Below are 17,275 nucleotides of genomic sequence, written 5' to 3' on the forward strand. Positions count from 1 at the left end.
ATGAAACAAAAAGGTATGTTAGTTAAAGGCTCTATGGGTGGTACTACAGAATGTATTCAATTAACATGATGAAGTAAAATAAAGCATCACATGTATAACATTCAGGCTAACACTCTTTCGAAGGATATCAAAAGTGGAGACTGAAATATCGTAATATGGGTATACTTTATCTACAGCTTTTAATCTAATCGTCAAGAGTACTGTATGCTAGAGGCAGTGAACATTGTCAATATTACCATGTAAGTCCAACTGGCAAGCCTGAAGTCAGACAGAAGTGAATATTTCTCAATAAAAAGTCAGCAGTACCATGTGATGATAATTTTTGTTGGAATCATTGATTGTCATCAGCAGATCTTTTGGATCATTTTAAGGGCCAAAATTCATATGGGAAATTATAACAGATGCCAGTGAGACAAATTTTCATAGTGAGGCGCGCACGCGCGCCCACACACACACACACACACACACACACACACACACACACACGCGCGCGCCATGTTTTATACTTAGCCATGTTCAATCACACACATATAACATGTTCCTGCACATTCAGAGTTCTCCTGTGGGGATGAAGGGGTGTGATATAGTTTGTGTTTGGCATTAATTTAAGCATCTTTTACATTTTCACTTGGTATGTGGTCAGGTATTTTTATGTCTAAATACTTCATTTTTTCTACCTGTTATTATGGATAAGTGATGGACTGTGTAGGTCATTTGTCCTTCAAGTAATATATTTATGAATTTTACTGTTCTTTTTGAATTCTGAGCTTTGACAACCAAGTTATAAGGAAGTAAATGTGTGAGCCTATTGTCAGTATGCCCAACTGTTTACAAAGTTGTCTAATAGATGTTCTATACTGGACACCACATATGTTTCTAATTAAACACTTTTGGGCCAGTTTTGTTTTTTTGCAAATATTGATGACATTATAGTCACAAACTCAGAGATAGTGAACAGTGCTGAAAATACAGTCATCATTAACTGGACTGCACTGAACAGCTACCAGTGCAGAATAATAAAGATAATGGTTTACAGAACATTTAAAATGAACACACTTGCACTGAATAATAATAAGACAGTTGTGATGAAATTCTTCTTACAATACAATATGGCATTAATATTAAATTACTGTCTAAAGTTGAAACATCTGATAACCATAAATTTTTAAGTATTGTCAAGGATGAACGTCTTACACAAACAGAGCACATTAGCTATAACTGTGAAAACATTAACTGCTATGTTTACATATTAAAATACCTCACATATAAGTCCTCTGGTCCTAGAACAAATCACCTACAGATTAATCCACTCACATTTGCAATATAGGATGAAATGTATCATGAGGAACCTACAGTTTACATGCACAGGGTGTTCAGGCTTTAGAAGAAAACAGCTAGAAAAACTGCTATTATAAGTAAACATCCATCCTATATTAACTATTTTATGAAGCATAATTTACTGACTGGTACTCTTTGTATGTTCATAAGACAATTATGTTAGTACAAGAGACTGTAGAAAAGGGCATACTGAATGTGAACCAGAGATCACCTTCATAGGATAGTGATGAATAAAATAGCAACAGATAACAGCCCACTTGCTGCTAGAAGATAATTCTGTAACAGGTTGCAAAATGGTCAAAAGCAACTCTGCGGGAATCTTTTTAAGGGTAGGGTGAAACAGTTGTTAATTTGAAGAGATTTATACTCTCTTAAATATTTCTGAGCTCCATTATCTGTAGTGCTATTTTGTGTATTTTCAGTTGCAGCGACCCTATACCAGAGGTGGGTAATATTTATTTAATAGTACCTACTGTCCTGCTATTTTTGTATATTTATTGTATTTAGGGAATGATATTATTGTTATAAATGTACAAAAATGATTATGACCAAGACTGTAAAGTTAAAATGGGTATATTAAAATTATAATATTATGAATCACAGCATTTTGGTCATGAAACATTTTATTAAAATTTATTACCAGTTACTGCTTTGTAGCCATCATCAGATATAAAAATTTAGCAGCGACATATTGGAATGTAGTCATACTTGCTACTCACCTGTGTGTTGCTGCTAATTTTTTAGACCCGATGATAGGTGCAAGATCAAAACTGTTAATCAGTTTTAACAGAATATAATATGACCAAGACATTGACTTTTATAGGGTCACAAATCTTCGCAGAAGGTACAGAAGGTCTCATTTCATGAAAAATTATTACTCCTCAATCCAGAATTTTCTGAGAATGTGACACCATAAGACATTAGTAAAATGGAAATAGTAAAAGTAAGACAATTTTTTGTCATTTTCAACTCCAAAGTCTGCTGTTACCTGTAACACAAAAGCTGCAGAGCCTAGACATTTAAGAAAAGCTGTAACATGTGATAATCAACTTAGGACAACCCAGGAGAATTGCCCCAGTTTAATCCATGTACCACTGAAAAGATGAATGAAATAAGTGTAAATGTCAGCAGTATTGAGAAACAGGTTAAATTGTTAAAACTGAACAAAGCTCCAGGACCTGATGGAATCCCTGTTTGATTCTATACTGAATTTGTGGCTTAGTTAGCCAATCTTCAAACTATAACCTATCATAGATCCTTTGAACAAAAAACTATGCTCTGTCCTTGGAAAAAAGCTCAGGTCACACCTGTCTACAAGAAGTGTAATAGAACTGATCCACAAAATTACTATCCAATATCCTTGACATCGATTTGTTATAGAATCTTAGAACATATTGTGATCTCAAACATAATGAGATACCTAGAACTGAGTGATCTCCTCAGTGCCAGCCAGAATGGATTGTGAAAACATCCGTCATGTGAAATCCAACTTGTAATTTTCTCACATGACATACTGAAAGCTTTGGATCAAAGCGCTCAGGTAGGTGCAGTATTTCTTGATTTCTGAAAAGCATTTGACTCGGTACCACATCTATTCTTACTGTCAAAAGTTTGATCATATGGGGTCTCAAATGAAATTTGTGACTGGATTGAGGACTTTTTGGTAGGGAGAACACAGCATGTTATCTTGGATGGAGAGTTATCATCAGATGTAGAAGTAACTTCGGATGTACCCCAGAGTGTTGGGACCCTTTCTGTTCATGCTGTAAGTTACTGACCTTTTTAATTGTAACATGAGGCTTTTTGCAGATGATGCAGTTATCTATAATGAAGTACTACCTTAAAAAAGCTGCATAAATATTCAGTCAGAATTTGCTAAGGTTCCAAGTGGTGCAAAGATTGTGACACTTGCTTTAAATGTTCAGATATGTAAAATTGTGCACTTCACAAAATGAAAAGCATAGTAGCCTGTGACTATAATATCAATGCGTCACTGTTGGAATCAGCCAACTCATACAAATACCTGGATGTAACAGTCTGTAGCGATATGAAATGGAATGATCACATAGGCTCAGTCGTGGATAAAGCAGGTGGTAGACTTTGATTAATTGGTAGAATACTGGGGAAGTGCAATCAGTCTCCAAAGGAGATTGCTTACAGACCACTCATGCGACTCAACCTATAATATTGCTCTAGTGTGTGGGATCTGTACCAAATGGGACTACAGGGATATTGTACATATACAGAGAAGGGCAGCCAAAATGGTCACAGATTTGTTTAATCCGAGGTAGAGTGTCAACAGAGACACTGAAGGAACTGAACTGGCACACTCTTGAAGACAGACATAAATTATCCCAAGAAAGTCTATTAACAAAATTTCAAGAGCCATCTTTAAATGATGACTCTAGGAATATACTACAATCGCCTACTTATTGGTCACATAGGAATTGCGAGGATAAGATAAGATTAATTACTAGCAGACACAGGGGCATTCAGATAATCATACTTTCTGTGGGCCTCCGTACATAAATGGAATGGGAAGAAACCTAATAACTGGTACTACAGGATGTACCCTCTGCCATGCACCTCACCAGTGACCAATGACCAGGATTTTAGAACATTCTATTTCATCTACAACATTATGAAAAGGATAGAGTGCTACTCACCAAATGATGAAGATGTTGCGTTGCAGATAGGCACAACAAAAAGACTGCAGAAAAAGTACACTTTTGAAACTTCCTGGCAGATTAAAACTGTGTGCCGGACCGAGACTCGAACTCGGGACCTTTGCTTTTCACGGGCAAGTGCTCTACCAACTGAGCTACCCGAGCACGACTCACTCCCCGTCCTCACAGCTTTACTTCTGCCAGTACCTCGTCTCCTACCTTCCAAACTTTACAGAAGCTCTCCTGCGAACCCTGCAGAACTAGCACTCCTGAAAGAAAGGATACTGCGGAGACATGGCTTAGCCACAGCCTGGGGGATGTTTCCAGAATGAGATTTTCACTCTGCAGCGGAGTGTGCAGAGTGAAAATCTCATTCTGGAAACATCCACCAGGCTGTGGCTAAGCCATGTCTCCGCAATATCCTTTCTTTCAGGAGTGCTAGTTCTCCAGGGTTCGCAGGAGAGCTTCTGTAAAGTCTGGAAGGTAGGAGACCAGGTGCTGGCAGAAGTAAAGCTGGAGGACAGGGCGTGAGTCGTGCTTCGGTAGCTCAGTTGGTAGAGCACTTGCCCGTGAAAGGCAAAGGTCCCGAGTTCGAGTCTCAGTCCGGCACACAGTTTTAATCTGCCAGGAAGTTTCATGTCAGCGCACACTCCACTGCAGAGTGAAAATCTCATTCTGGAGTACACTTTTGGCTGACACGTGGCCATTGTCTCTGGCTGCTGTGGCATACTCAGTGAGCCAGAGGCAGTGATCATGTGTGTGTGTGAGTAGCGTTTGCATGAATGTATGTGTTTATGTTGTCTGATTCTAATGAAGGCCTTTTGGCTGAAATCTTATTTGCTTAGCAGTCTTTTTTATTGTGCCTATGTGCGACACAGCATCTCCACTACGTAGTGAGTGGCAGTCTATCCTTTTCATAATACTGTCATTATTCCATCCTGGATGAACCATTGTTCTATTTCATCTACATTATTCTAACAATGTGGTCAGTTCTAGTATATTACAAGACTTCATGAATGTCCTTAATCTAAGTTCCGTAATAGGTCATTTGCAGAGAAACAGTTACTAATTTTCAAGACATTTTAAAGTAATGAAGTATCTTAGTTAGGCTTGATTATAATACTTGCATGATCACCAAAGAGATCGATTACCGCTTCTTTGATACACAGTGGCAGATCATTTACCTATAACAAGAATGAGAACAAAAGCAGACCCTGTAGTGTACACCTACAGTGATCATTTATCATTCTGTAGAAGCTGTTTCTTTGCTTACATACTGAATTTTCTTAGCATCACACCAATGAACCGAAGTCTGCCACCTGCTTTACCTATAACAGAGCTGGTGTGATCATACCTCTTCATATCTACACAGAATGCTGCACAAAGGAGTTTGTTTGTATCAGATGACTGATTCGTGCTATAACTCGCCGATATTGTAGTCATGAAGTATGACATATTTGCTTTTTGTTAAGTGTATAATTTTACATTTCTGAACATTTAAAACTAGTTGCCAATCTTTGCACCACCACGAAACCTTTTCGAAATGGCTGAATATTTGTGTACTTTTTTCAAATAGTATGTCATTATAGATAGCTACAACATTTACAGAATTTCTGAAGTTAATGTTAACATTATCTGTCAGGTCATCAATATACATCATGAACAACCAGGGTCCCATTTATTTTCATGGGACACCCCTGAAGTTACTTCTACATCTGTTGATGACTCTCCAATCAAGATTACATGCCCGTTTGTCCCCACAAAAAAATCCTCAAGCCTGCCACAACTTTTGTTCGATACCTATAGGATCACACATTCATAAATAAGCTTTGGTGTGGTACTGAGACAAATGCTTCTTGAAGGTCAAGAAATACTGCATCTACCTTGATCCATAACTTTCAGGATGTCATGGAAAGAGCACGAGTTTTTGGGATCCTTGCTGGGTGGCATGGATTTGTTCATTCTGTTTGAGATATATTGTTAGTTTAAGCTCAGAATATACTCTAAGATTTTACAACAGATAGATGTTAATGAAATCTGCAAATAGTTTTGTGAATCACTTCTGTAGCCCTTCTCATGGGGGTGGCTTCTGCGTATCTTCCACCCCCACCCCCCCACCCCCTCCCTCTTGGAATTTGCAGTATACTATCATTAGAAGGGGAGCTAATAAATGAGTCAGATATTCATGATCGTGGTGCCATGTCCAGTTTAATCAATTTCAGCACTCAATGCCACTGACCCTAATATTCAATATCCTCATCTTTGCAGTAGTGTGAGAGTATGCTGGGGCAGTTCTCGTGAATCCTGCTTTGTGTAGGACTACTTGAATGCAGAGTTCTGTATATCTGCTATTGCATTTTTACTCTCAATTTCAGTTCATGTGTCATTACTGAGTGTCGGGGCACTAATGCTGATGTCAGTAACAGCGATTACATATGACCAGAATTTGTTTGGGTTTTGAGGAAGGTCTATTCTTGGCAAGCGGAAGACATTTAAAGAGAAATTGTTATTAAACAATGATAACAACTCATTATTCAAATGTTATATGCAGAGATACATTGCAGATTTTCTATGACTGCTTATATAATAGATTTTTAGTCAATTACTTACAAGTTATTCAGTTAAAATGTTTTTCTTTTATTAATGGTATCTCAAACCAGTTCATGAGCATTTTATTAAATGTTCCTTGCAGATTCACATTTTCCAGTGCCTCCTTTGGGGTCTGAGCCAAATGTTGGTGTCTTTATTGAAGAACACAAGAAACGTGCTGATGCAGATCCTAATGCTCCTCCATTTGATGACTTGAGGAATTATGCATATGAGGGAGGCGGTAGTACAGCAGGCTCTTTATCATCTTTAGCATCTGGTTTGTATCAATTTATCCAGTTGTTATTATTCAATATTCTGCTAAATGATGTATATCTTGGCGTATACTAGTTAATGTGAATACTGAGCAATTGTTTTGAATGAAGAAACCAACAATTTACTTTTAGTTACAGCTGCAAGATTACATTCACAATTTTTTACTGTCACACAGTTTCCCTTGCTGACAGCATCTGTAACCTTTTAATTCTGTATGAGTTCAGATCTTCATGCATCTTCCGTGTAGTGTATATGAAGTGTTAACAAGGCAGCTTGTCCCTTTGACTACTAGATGTGTAGCTACAAACTGAAACACTGAAACTCTTGTTACAAGTTTCCTATGAGAAACTGGAAAGAGGGGGCGGTGGGACAATATGCAGTTAAGAACTTTTTGTTGTTGTGGGCAATGGACAGGCACCAACAGTACCGAAGGACTGTTATTTCAATTGTGGAAATGGAAGCAGGTTTAGAGAAACAATTTTATGTGGGACACATTAATATCTAATAGGAAACGACCAGATGGTGACAAATGTGTTGATTGTTCCAAATACATAAATCTTCATTTCATTCACACTTATGATATCATGAAAGGAGCCATTTTGAACCCATCAAATGCAGTTATGACTCTTGGTAATTCAGTAAGTTTACTACTACATTTCTCGGATCACCAGATTATGTGATTATTTTTAGATGTAAACCAGCTCTTGTAGAGGAGCAAGACAATAAAGTAGACACCATGAGTTTATAACACAAAATAAACAACAATTTCCACACTCAGTGGATCAGTTGAAGTTACTCAAAATTGATTATGTAGTTAGTACGTGAATTTGTAGTCCATTTATATGAGAACAAATGGTGTTTGAGTTCACAGAGAGAGCAGTCAACAATGAAGTTATTCTAAGAAATTACCTACTACACATTCCACATTTGCTGTGTTTTTTTGCAGTAGCTTGGTAGGATGTCCTTTGTCTGAAAACACGTTACGATTTATGTTTGACATCTGTATTGTGTGTGGCTTGGTGGATTACTGTTGGACTACAAATTCTCAGTTAATCCTAGGATATTTTCTGACACCTATCACTGCTTTCACAACTAGCAGTAATGGTATTTGTGTATAGTCCCATTTGCATCATCGTTTGAAGTCTGTATCAAACTTAGACCTCCTATAACGGGCTGGGCAAGTCAGTCCAGAATTCAGAGGTGAGAGGAAGGCAAGGACTTTCCACCTCCTATTGAGCCACACCTAGTAAAACACTGTCATATTCAAATGTACATTTGGATTGAGGGCAGCTTCATCATCTTACTAGCTGACAAACCTGGCATTGCTTGGGTATTCATTTTGCCGATTTGTTATTAGCAATGAAAACTGAACCGTGTTTGTACTGTAATATAAAAAAATCATTGGTATGTATTCATGAAAACACCTTTGAGATCATGCAGTAGACATGACGTGAGACAATACCAGGTAGTTTCTGTATGCTGGGCACAGCTGCTTTGTGTGTCTATAATGTGATTTTTGTAAACGTCTCTATGGAAACGCCTTTCTGTAGCTCTATACATGGTTGCTGTTTTTGCCTACAGTTGTTTGTGCTTCACAGCTGAAAGCTGTCAGAAGTTCTGCCAGGTGTCAGGAATTTCCTTAAGGGATTTCCTTAAGTGAACTCAACTGTAGGATAGTCTTAGTGGTAAAGAATAGATGTATTAAAACTTCATACACAAGGCAGCAGTTTTCACGATCACAATGTTTATGATGTCTTATCTCCCAAACTGTAATAAGTAGGAGGTTCTTACCCCAACAGCAATTGTTGCCTAATAGTAAGGGATTTGTACACAAAATTTGGTTGGAATCAGTCCAGTGGTTTAGGAGGAGATATATATTTCGTATGGCTAATAGAATACAGCAGTAAGTAAGTAGTAACACAAACAACGTATAAAAACAATGAGTGGTCAATGTTACAGGCAACAAACAATTATTAGATCTAAAAAGGAAGTAAAACACAAAATACACAAAAATACATAGAAATTATAGTAATAGTATCTAGTAATAGGTTTTTCAGAAGGAGAAGAGTAGACCAGACTCATGGTTGTATGTCCAAGTCCCTCAGCCAGCCAGAAGGATCTCCCTCCAGGAGATGCAGCTCCTGCATTGTGCCAGGGAATCTCCTCGTAGGGCAGTCCATTGCGATATGATGTAGAGTTTGTGGATTCCCACAGTCGCAGTTGGGTGAGTCAGTCTGTCCCCATTTGTGCTTCCAGTAATTACATCTACCATAGCCTGTTCGGATACGATTTAAAGTTGTCCAAGATTTTCTGGGAAGACCGAAGCCCTCGGGCTGTACAGTTGGGTCCGAGACTAAGTTAAGGTGATCAGGGTTAGACATATCCCATTCCCGACGCCAGGCTTCATCGATATCATAATTGTCCTTGATCAGCTGTTGCCCTAATCTCCATGATGGCTTATGGGACTTGAGCCTGTGGCTGGGATTCTTGCAGTCTTCGTGTAAGGGTAGGTCACGGTTGTTAGCGCACTTTTGCCATTCCCTTTTCGGTGCAGATCTTCGCCTTAGATGAGGTGGGGCTATGTTAGCCAGTACCAGGAGCCATTGGTGGGGCGTCAGTTTAATAGTGCCTGAGATGAGCCTCATGGTGTCGTTTAGCTGGGTGTCCACCGTTGCTGTGTGAATGCTGTTTAGCCAGACCGGAGCGCAGTATTCAGCCACCGAATATACTAGTGCAAGAGCAGATGTTCTGAGAACTGTGGCACTTGCTCTCCAGCTACTTCCAGTGAGTTTGTGTAGGACATTATTTCTGGTTTTGATTTTTGCTGCGCATTTGTATAAGTGCTCCTTGTACGTCAGAGATCGATCCAATGTAATTCCCAGATACTTTGGGAGGGGATTGTAGTTAAGCAGCTGGCCTCTGGACTCTACGTGGGGTGCATAGTTTGCCTGTCTGTTGTTGAGGTGGAAACAGGAGACTTGGGTTTTAAAAGTATTAGGTCTGAGCCTCCATGTTTCGAAATATTCATCCATTTTGATAAGGTCTTCCTCAATGATTCTTTCGGAATTGTGGAAGTCTTGATGTTGATATGTGAGAGCAATATCGTCTTCATAGATAAACTTCTTAGAAGATGTCTCTGGTAGGTCTGATGTATATATATTAAAAGTAATGGGGCTAGCACGGATCCTTGGGGAAGGCCATCATTTAACCTATATTTCTTGCTTATCTCTCCATCTAGGTGTACTTCAAAAAATCTATTTGAAAGCATATTGTTGATTAGGGTAGCCGTTAGGAATAATGCGTTGGAGTTTAAGAATCATTGCCTCCCTCCACACTGTGTCATATGCTGACGATAGATCTATGAACACGGCGACTGTCTTTTTCTTCCTTTGAAATCCACTCTCAATATAGGAGGAGATGTGAAACATATATACATACATACATACATGTTTATAATATGTATGGGTCTGCATCTTGGTTCTAAGTGGGCAGTTTCACCTAGTTTTGGGATACTACATTCAAAGGTTCAGCCTTATTAACGATCACCACTAAATTGTCTGTGTGCATATAAGGGTGTAGAAGAACTGTCTGCCTTGGAGATGCCCACTATTCATGTGTACCTGAGTACCTGCTATTATGGTTAACATTGAAACTTTAAGTAAGCATTAGCACAAAACAAACTGCATGGATATAGGTAGTTTTTAAGTGACTTGCTGAATTGTCCCTGTATTAATTCATTTGATTAAGTACCTTAGTAATTAAAAACTTGCCATTATAAATAAGTTTAAGAAGGCCTCATTCCTCATGTAATTCTTATAGGAATTGGTTAAGTTTTGTAAATTTGGATCCATATATTTGTAAGTGGAAGGAGTATTAAAACTTTAGCAAATAGGCTGAATCATAGGACCAAGCTTATGTAATGTCATCAGTTATGGTCTCCAGATAAATGAGCAAGAGACAAAAATATTAAGATATTTTATAATGTTATATATACTTACTTCCATTAAGCATCTGAAGCAGACTTGTAAATTATTTGTTTCAGGCACTGATGACAATGAGCAGGACTTTGATTATTTGGGTGCATGGGGTCCACGGTTTGACAAACTGGCTGATATGTATGGACAAGAAGGTGAAGAAAGTGAAGAAGAACAGTAAAGGGAAGCTACAGTCCTCCACCAGTCATTTTTAGCAGAGTCTGTTAGATATTTACTGCAGTGCAGGTGGTTTGAACACCTCATTTTGAGGTGAGTCGAAACAGAAGCATTTATCATGTGCTGTAGACAAGAACTGTGTTGGCACTAATCTGATCTCGTTGGTAGGGAGAATCTGAAGCCCTAGTCTATCCCTGGCACTCTATTCCTTTTACATGGACCTGCCCTGTGCCAGATATTTACCTCAACTCAGGATTTGCAGATTAACTCACACTGTTATAGTATCTTATATGAAGCAAAGAATTTGTTCATGTAGAGGTAAGCTTCCTCTTACTGAACAACATGGACTGTCTAATTCCTGTTCCTCATAGGTCACTATCCCAGAAACTGGCCTAAAAATTCATACTTTTGATATAAGAAGAAGAAAAAGATGAAGTCAATTACTTCGGGCATATAGAAGAACTGATTTCAGGGGGATAAAGTTTCAGTCTCAAAGTTCGTGATGCAGGCCACAGGCCTTTTTCTTGGTAGTATACCTATGATGCTCCTAGGCCTTTTTAAGTGAGATTATGTGAAAGTAATTTTAAGACAAATAAGACTGTAAAGGCCCACAATCAACGTGAGTCTCACTATGCTGTGTTCTTGAGTATAGGATGAGCACGATGCCAGTATTTATAAACAAGTGTACATGTATTGTTCTCTTAATGTGAATCAATTGTAACTGTGAATGTTTTGTACATAGTTGTCATAGAGTAGAGATGAGTTATGTAACTGTGAAAAAGTTTGTCCTGTACTGTAGATTATGAACTGTAAATAGGTTGTCATTGTGTTGTAATGTTTAAAGTACAGTATACCAAGCCAAGGATTAGTAATTTATTTCATGTTTACATTGTAATATTATGGGCTCAACTTGAAAGAAGGCTACTGTGCTCATCTTTCCTCCAAGGCCACAGTTTCTGTGACATTTCTGTATGTATATGATTTGTATTTGTTCCTGTTCATATGAGCGTGGATGTATGAGAGTGTGTGTCAGTTAAAAAAAGTCGCAAGTGGCTGTTGAGCATTGTGCCATTCCTCAAGTAAGAAAGGACTGGATAATTGAGTGTAGTATGAAAGATATATATATAGTTTGATTGTCAGCATACTAGCTGGAAATAAATCAAAAAGGTAGCTTGGAGAATGTATTTATTATTCTTTTACCCTTCTTCTTTTGGCATGAAATTATGTCAATTATGAGAATGTGTAGTGTAAACTCACAGAAAAATCACATTAATGTTTTGCACTTGTGTATCAATTTGTAGTGTTAGTCATATTTTAATACATGTATAATGTAAAATACTTTGGTCTTCATTCAAAATGTATAATTCTGTGTATCATCATACTTACGTTGTGAAGGTGTGATTGTTTGAGTAAAGTGTGTAACTTATTTGTGTGTTCAAGACCTTAGTAAGGAGATTTATTTGTACTTTAGTTAATTAATTGTTCTAGTATATTTTAAGCTCTGTAGCCAAAGTAATCATTTCAGTTTTGTATTTCTTTTTGTGAGTCATGCCATCCTGATAATTGTTTGCGTGTTTTTTTTTTTTACTACTGTATCAGATTTTGTCATATTGAATAATTAATTGCACCAGTTCATAAAATGGTAATTTTTTTTCTTTTTTCATTTCTGCTATTGAAGTAGTACTCTTATGTAACTGCAAGCAGTAAACTGCCTCATACATTCAGTGTAGCAGCTGAACAAAATGAATGGTAAAATCTGTATGTGATAAATATTGTGACTGTGCTGTTGATGAGTTCATCAACAGAAAGTGGCCACAGGACAGTTCTCCTGTTGGAGATCTGGTACATGTTTTCAATTTCTTATACTAAACAGGACTGACAGTTTTTTAAGAATTAATTTTTCTATCTTTATGGTGATGAATGGGATACTTTGTACGTGTTAAAGATAATGCTCAAAAACAAAAGCTCTCCAGTACTCTGTAACTTATGTTGCAAACTCTAATGGGGTAAACTTTTTTTGTTCAGAATAGTGGTGTAATAATAATTTGTTCATGTAGTATCTGAATATTTCTATGGTCTTGCATTGTTGCTTCTACAATCATTTTTTATTTTTTTTTATTTTGTTAACTTTTCCTGATATCGCTTTAGTTTATAAGATTGCAAGAAATTAACATATACAGCTTCAGTAAGCACAAAATTGGGAAAATTATATTAAAAAAGCATTTGGGATTATTGACCATATGTTAATTAAATATAATTTCACATAATAAATAAAAATCCAGTAACTGAAATAGGCAATCAGTTGTCTGAGGCAATTAGTAATAAGAGAATACATAACTGAAAACCCTGATATCTAGATATTGTGTCAGGCTGTGACAATTGGCTCAAATTTCTAGAGAAGTTACATCAGTATTAGTGCTCATGAAAGCCTTCTGCATGGCATGGTGTGTAAAATAATGTGTGAGAAAGCAAGTAACTGTGGTTCATTTTCATGATGATATAATGTAAAACTGCAGTTAAAGGCATGTAATCTAAAAGCTCAAATTGTCACTGCCATTACAGAATTTAATGAACGTTTCTACCACTTTGATTCAAAACACAGTGTAAAGATCAAAATGAAAAAGAAGTACATCTATGTAAATTTTTGGGCATAGTTCAGCATGAGATATTCAGATATTTTTTAATCACTGAGAGAAGTAAGGAGGCAGTACTCTGCCTACATAGTGAGAAGAAAAGGAGATTTTGTACAATTTTGAACTAATAGGGAAGCCACATTACACTCCTCATTATCACCATTATCACATCAGACATTATGATTGTTTCTTACATGAACCATGATACACTGACTGTGGGTTAATTAAAAACCACTAAATTCTGTCTTTAATGACTTTTGAGACATATTTGTTGTTTTATTTTTATTATATTTATATAACTGTAAAATGTGTTTCAGTAGTGCATATTGAAAAAATGATAGATTTGTGACTAATGTGAACTCAGAGGTTGTGGTAGCTTGCTGATAGTTTTCTGAAAATATTTTATTTATGGACATACATTTTTGCATATTGTTTAAATATTAATATTTAAAATCAGCAGTTGGACCAAAAATGACACTCATCCTCTAAAACTAGCACCGGAGAGATGGAAAAAGTTTTTTTGTATCTGAAGTCATTGAAACTTTAATTGTATTCCAAAGCATAAATTGCAATGTGTGAAACTGAAAATTAACCCAGAGAAGTGGTTCAGTGTGCGGTTACAGTATTTGTACCTTCATCTACATTGTTATGTATTGGATGTGCATGATATTTTTTGAATTTCATTTCTAGAACTGTATGCTGTAATTTCATTATGTGAGCAAGGTGCAAGCCAACATGACAGAACCTTAATCCCTGAGCTTGCTATGTTAATTGTGTAATTTTTCATTGCCAACTGAAATCTTGGAATAATAAAGTGTAATTTATAATTTTGATTGTTTCATTTAACCTTAGATTTCTCTCGATTTTTGAGAGTGCAGTACTTCATATTATAACAGAGTTATTTGTGTTCATGAGTGAGTAATTATCAGCATCTCCTTTGATGTCTTTTTCATCCATTTAAGTTAGTAGTCCTATTTGTATTCATTTCCTCACATAGCTTTTATTCAACTGATGTGGAAATTTGATGTTAAGTAACTTAATCCATGCTCCCTTGTTTTTAAGTTTTCTGTATAGTTTGATGGTACAAGCAGTACCATCAGTGTCAATTCAGTGCAGAGAAACGATTAGTAAATCTGGTTTTTATCTGATTATTGGTAGACTCGGTCAGTACAACTTGAATCACAGTAAAAGTATGATGTGGAAGGCAACAGGATGACACCACATTACTTTCGAAGTATTACAACGTGGAGAATACAGAGAATAATGGGACTCAAACCGTGAGATTCGTCAGGTGTATGAGTGAGGTGCCCCAGGTTGATACCTGGGAAAAGCCTCTCATTATGAAGAAAATTATTATCAGCAATAATGACAAAATGACTTTAAGAAATCTAATTGTAAGGGCAATAAAATGAATCAGAAAGTATTTGCCCCCTCCTGGTTTTCTAATGCGAACTAAACATATTCATTCCCACCGGCAGACCTTTCTTAGACTGGGCTAGTCTAACCTGGGAGGTCCACTACATGGAGTTGCTGTCAGCTGTTGAAGATGGTGGTTGTGCTTCACACTTCCATGGTGTACGAGCAACAAAGTGTGATGAATTTTCTGCAGAGTAAAGGACAAGCATCCATAAAAATCCACAGGGAAATGCAGCCAACATGGGGGGGGGGGGGGTAATGTGTTGCATTGAGAAGTGTGAGGTGGTTGTGCTGTGAGTCTGCAAAAAGCCATGAAGGCTTACAAGATGTTGAATGTTTAGGAAGGCTGCGTTTGTCGCTGACTGACGACATTCCCCACCTGCATGCTATGGTGAAAGTGGATTGCATATGGGAGTGTTAACATTGTCATTCACGCATCCTTAAGATACTAGAAGGTTTCATGTCTGTTGGTGGGTGCCTAAGCAGTTGGATGACATGATGAAAAGCAAGCAAATGATTCCTTCACAGTGGTGTATTGAGGAGAGCAATAGTTTTCTGAACCGTATCGTGACTGGCAATGAAATGTGGATACTGCATTTCATGCCGGAATTGAAGCAGCAAAGCATGATGTGGAAATACCCAGGTTTGCATGTGGCAAAAAATTCTGTTTTTTTTTTTTTAATTTTATTTTTTATTTTTTTAAATGTCAAGTTCCATAGGACCAAATTGAGGAGCAAATCTTCAAGGTCATGGAACATGTCAGTACAAGAAATTACTTTATGAATCTGAAAAAAGTCAAGCCATAAGTTTAAGTAAACGCAATCAACAATATGACAAGAAACAGCTTAATTTTTCAAGGAACTCCTCAGCAGAATAGAAGGAGTGACCCATGAGAAAACGCTTCAGTTTTGATTTGAAAGTGCGTGAATTATTGCTAAGATTTATGAATTTTAGTGGTAGCTTATTGAAAATAGTTGCAGCACTATAATGCACATCTTTTTGCACAAGAGTTAAGTAAGTCCAATCCAAATGCAGGTTTGATTTCTGCCAAGTATTAACTGAGTGAAAGCTATTTATTCTTGGGAATGAGCTAATATTGTTAACAAGAAATGACAGTAATGAATATATATATTGTGAGGCCAATGTCAAAATACCCAGACTCGTGAACAGGGGTCGACAAGAGGTTCATGGACTTACACCACTTATTGCCCGAACCACCCATTCCTGAATCAAAAATATCCTTTTAGAATGAAAAGAGTTACCCCAAAATATAGAACTGTATGACATAAGTGAATGAAAATAAGCAAAGTAGACTAATTTTCGTGTCGAATGATCACCCACTTCAGATACCATTCGAATAGTAAAAATGGCAGCATTAAGTCTTTCAACAAGATCCTGAATGTGGGCTTTCCATGACAGTTTACTATCTATCTGAACAGCTAAAAATCTGAACTGTTCAGTTTCTCTTAACATATGCCCATTCTGTGAATTAAAATGTCAGGTTTTGTTTAATTGTGTGTTAGAAACTGTAAAAACTGAGTCTTACTTTGATTTAGCATTAGTTTATTTTCTACAACCGATGAACTTAAGTCATGAACTGTGCTATTTGAAACCGAGCCAATGTTGCACACAACATCCTTTACTACCAAGCTAGTGTCTTCAGCAAAGAGAAATAAAGAGTTACCTATCGTACTAGAGGGCATATCATTTATATAAATAAGGAACATGAGTGACCCCAACACTGATCCCTGGGGTACCCCCCACTTGACAATGACCCACCCAGACCCCACATCACAGCCATTCTCAACACTGAATAATGATCTTTTGCTGTCTGTTGCTAAAGTAAGAGGTGACCCAATTGTGAGCTACTCCCCGTATTCCGTAATGGTCCAACTTCTAGCGCAATATTTTGTGATCAACACAATCAAACGCCTTAGTCAAATCAAAAAATATGCCTAGCATTTGAAACCTTTTGCTTAACCCATCCAGTACCTCACAAAGAAGAAAGGAGAATATAGCATTTTCAGTTGTTAAACGACTTCTAAAGCTGAACTGCACATTTGATAGCAAATTGTGGGGTATAAAATGATCAATTATTCTTACATACACAGCCTTTTCAATAACTTTAGCAAAACACTGATGGCATAGAAACAGGTCCAAAATTGTCTACATTATACATTTCTCCCTTTTTATAAAGTGGCATTACTAC

At 37.1% G+C, this 17,275-nt stretch overlaps 1 protein-coding gene across 1 annotated transcript in view; it reads left to right on the top strand.

Moving 5' to 3' along the window:
• Positions 1 to 14,477, top strand: part of LOC126263488 (neural-cadherin-like) — a 412,393-nt gene extending 397,916 nt beyond the window's left edge. Inside the window, exons 28-29 of the mRNA XM_049960581.1 lie at positions 6,697 to 6,870; positions 10,909 to 14,477. Coding sequence (XP_049816538.1) covers positions 6,697 to 6,870; positions 10,909 to 11,021 — 287 coding nt within the window. The 3' untranslated portion in view covers positions 11,022 to 14,477. The remainder of the gene's footprint in view (positions 1 to 6,696; positions 6,871 to 10,908) is intronic.
• Positions 14,478 to 17,275: the final 2,798 nt, after the last annotated feature.

The sequence above is a fragment of the Schistocerca nitens genome, chromosome 6, assembly GCF_023898315.1.
Source record: "Schistocerca nitens isolate TAMUIC-IGC-003100 chromosome 6, iqSchNite1.1, whole genome shotgun sequence".
In the NCBI taxonomy this organism is placed as follows: Eukaryota; Metazoa; Arthropoda; class Insecta; order Orthoptera; family Acrididae; genus Schistocerca; species Schistocerca nitens.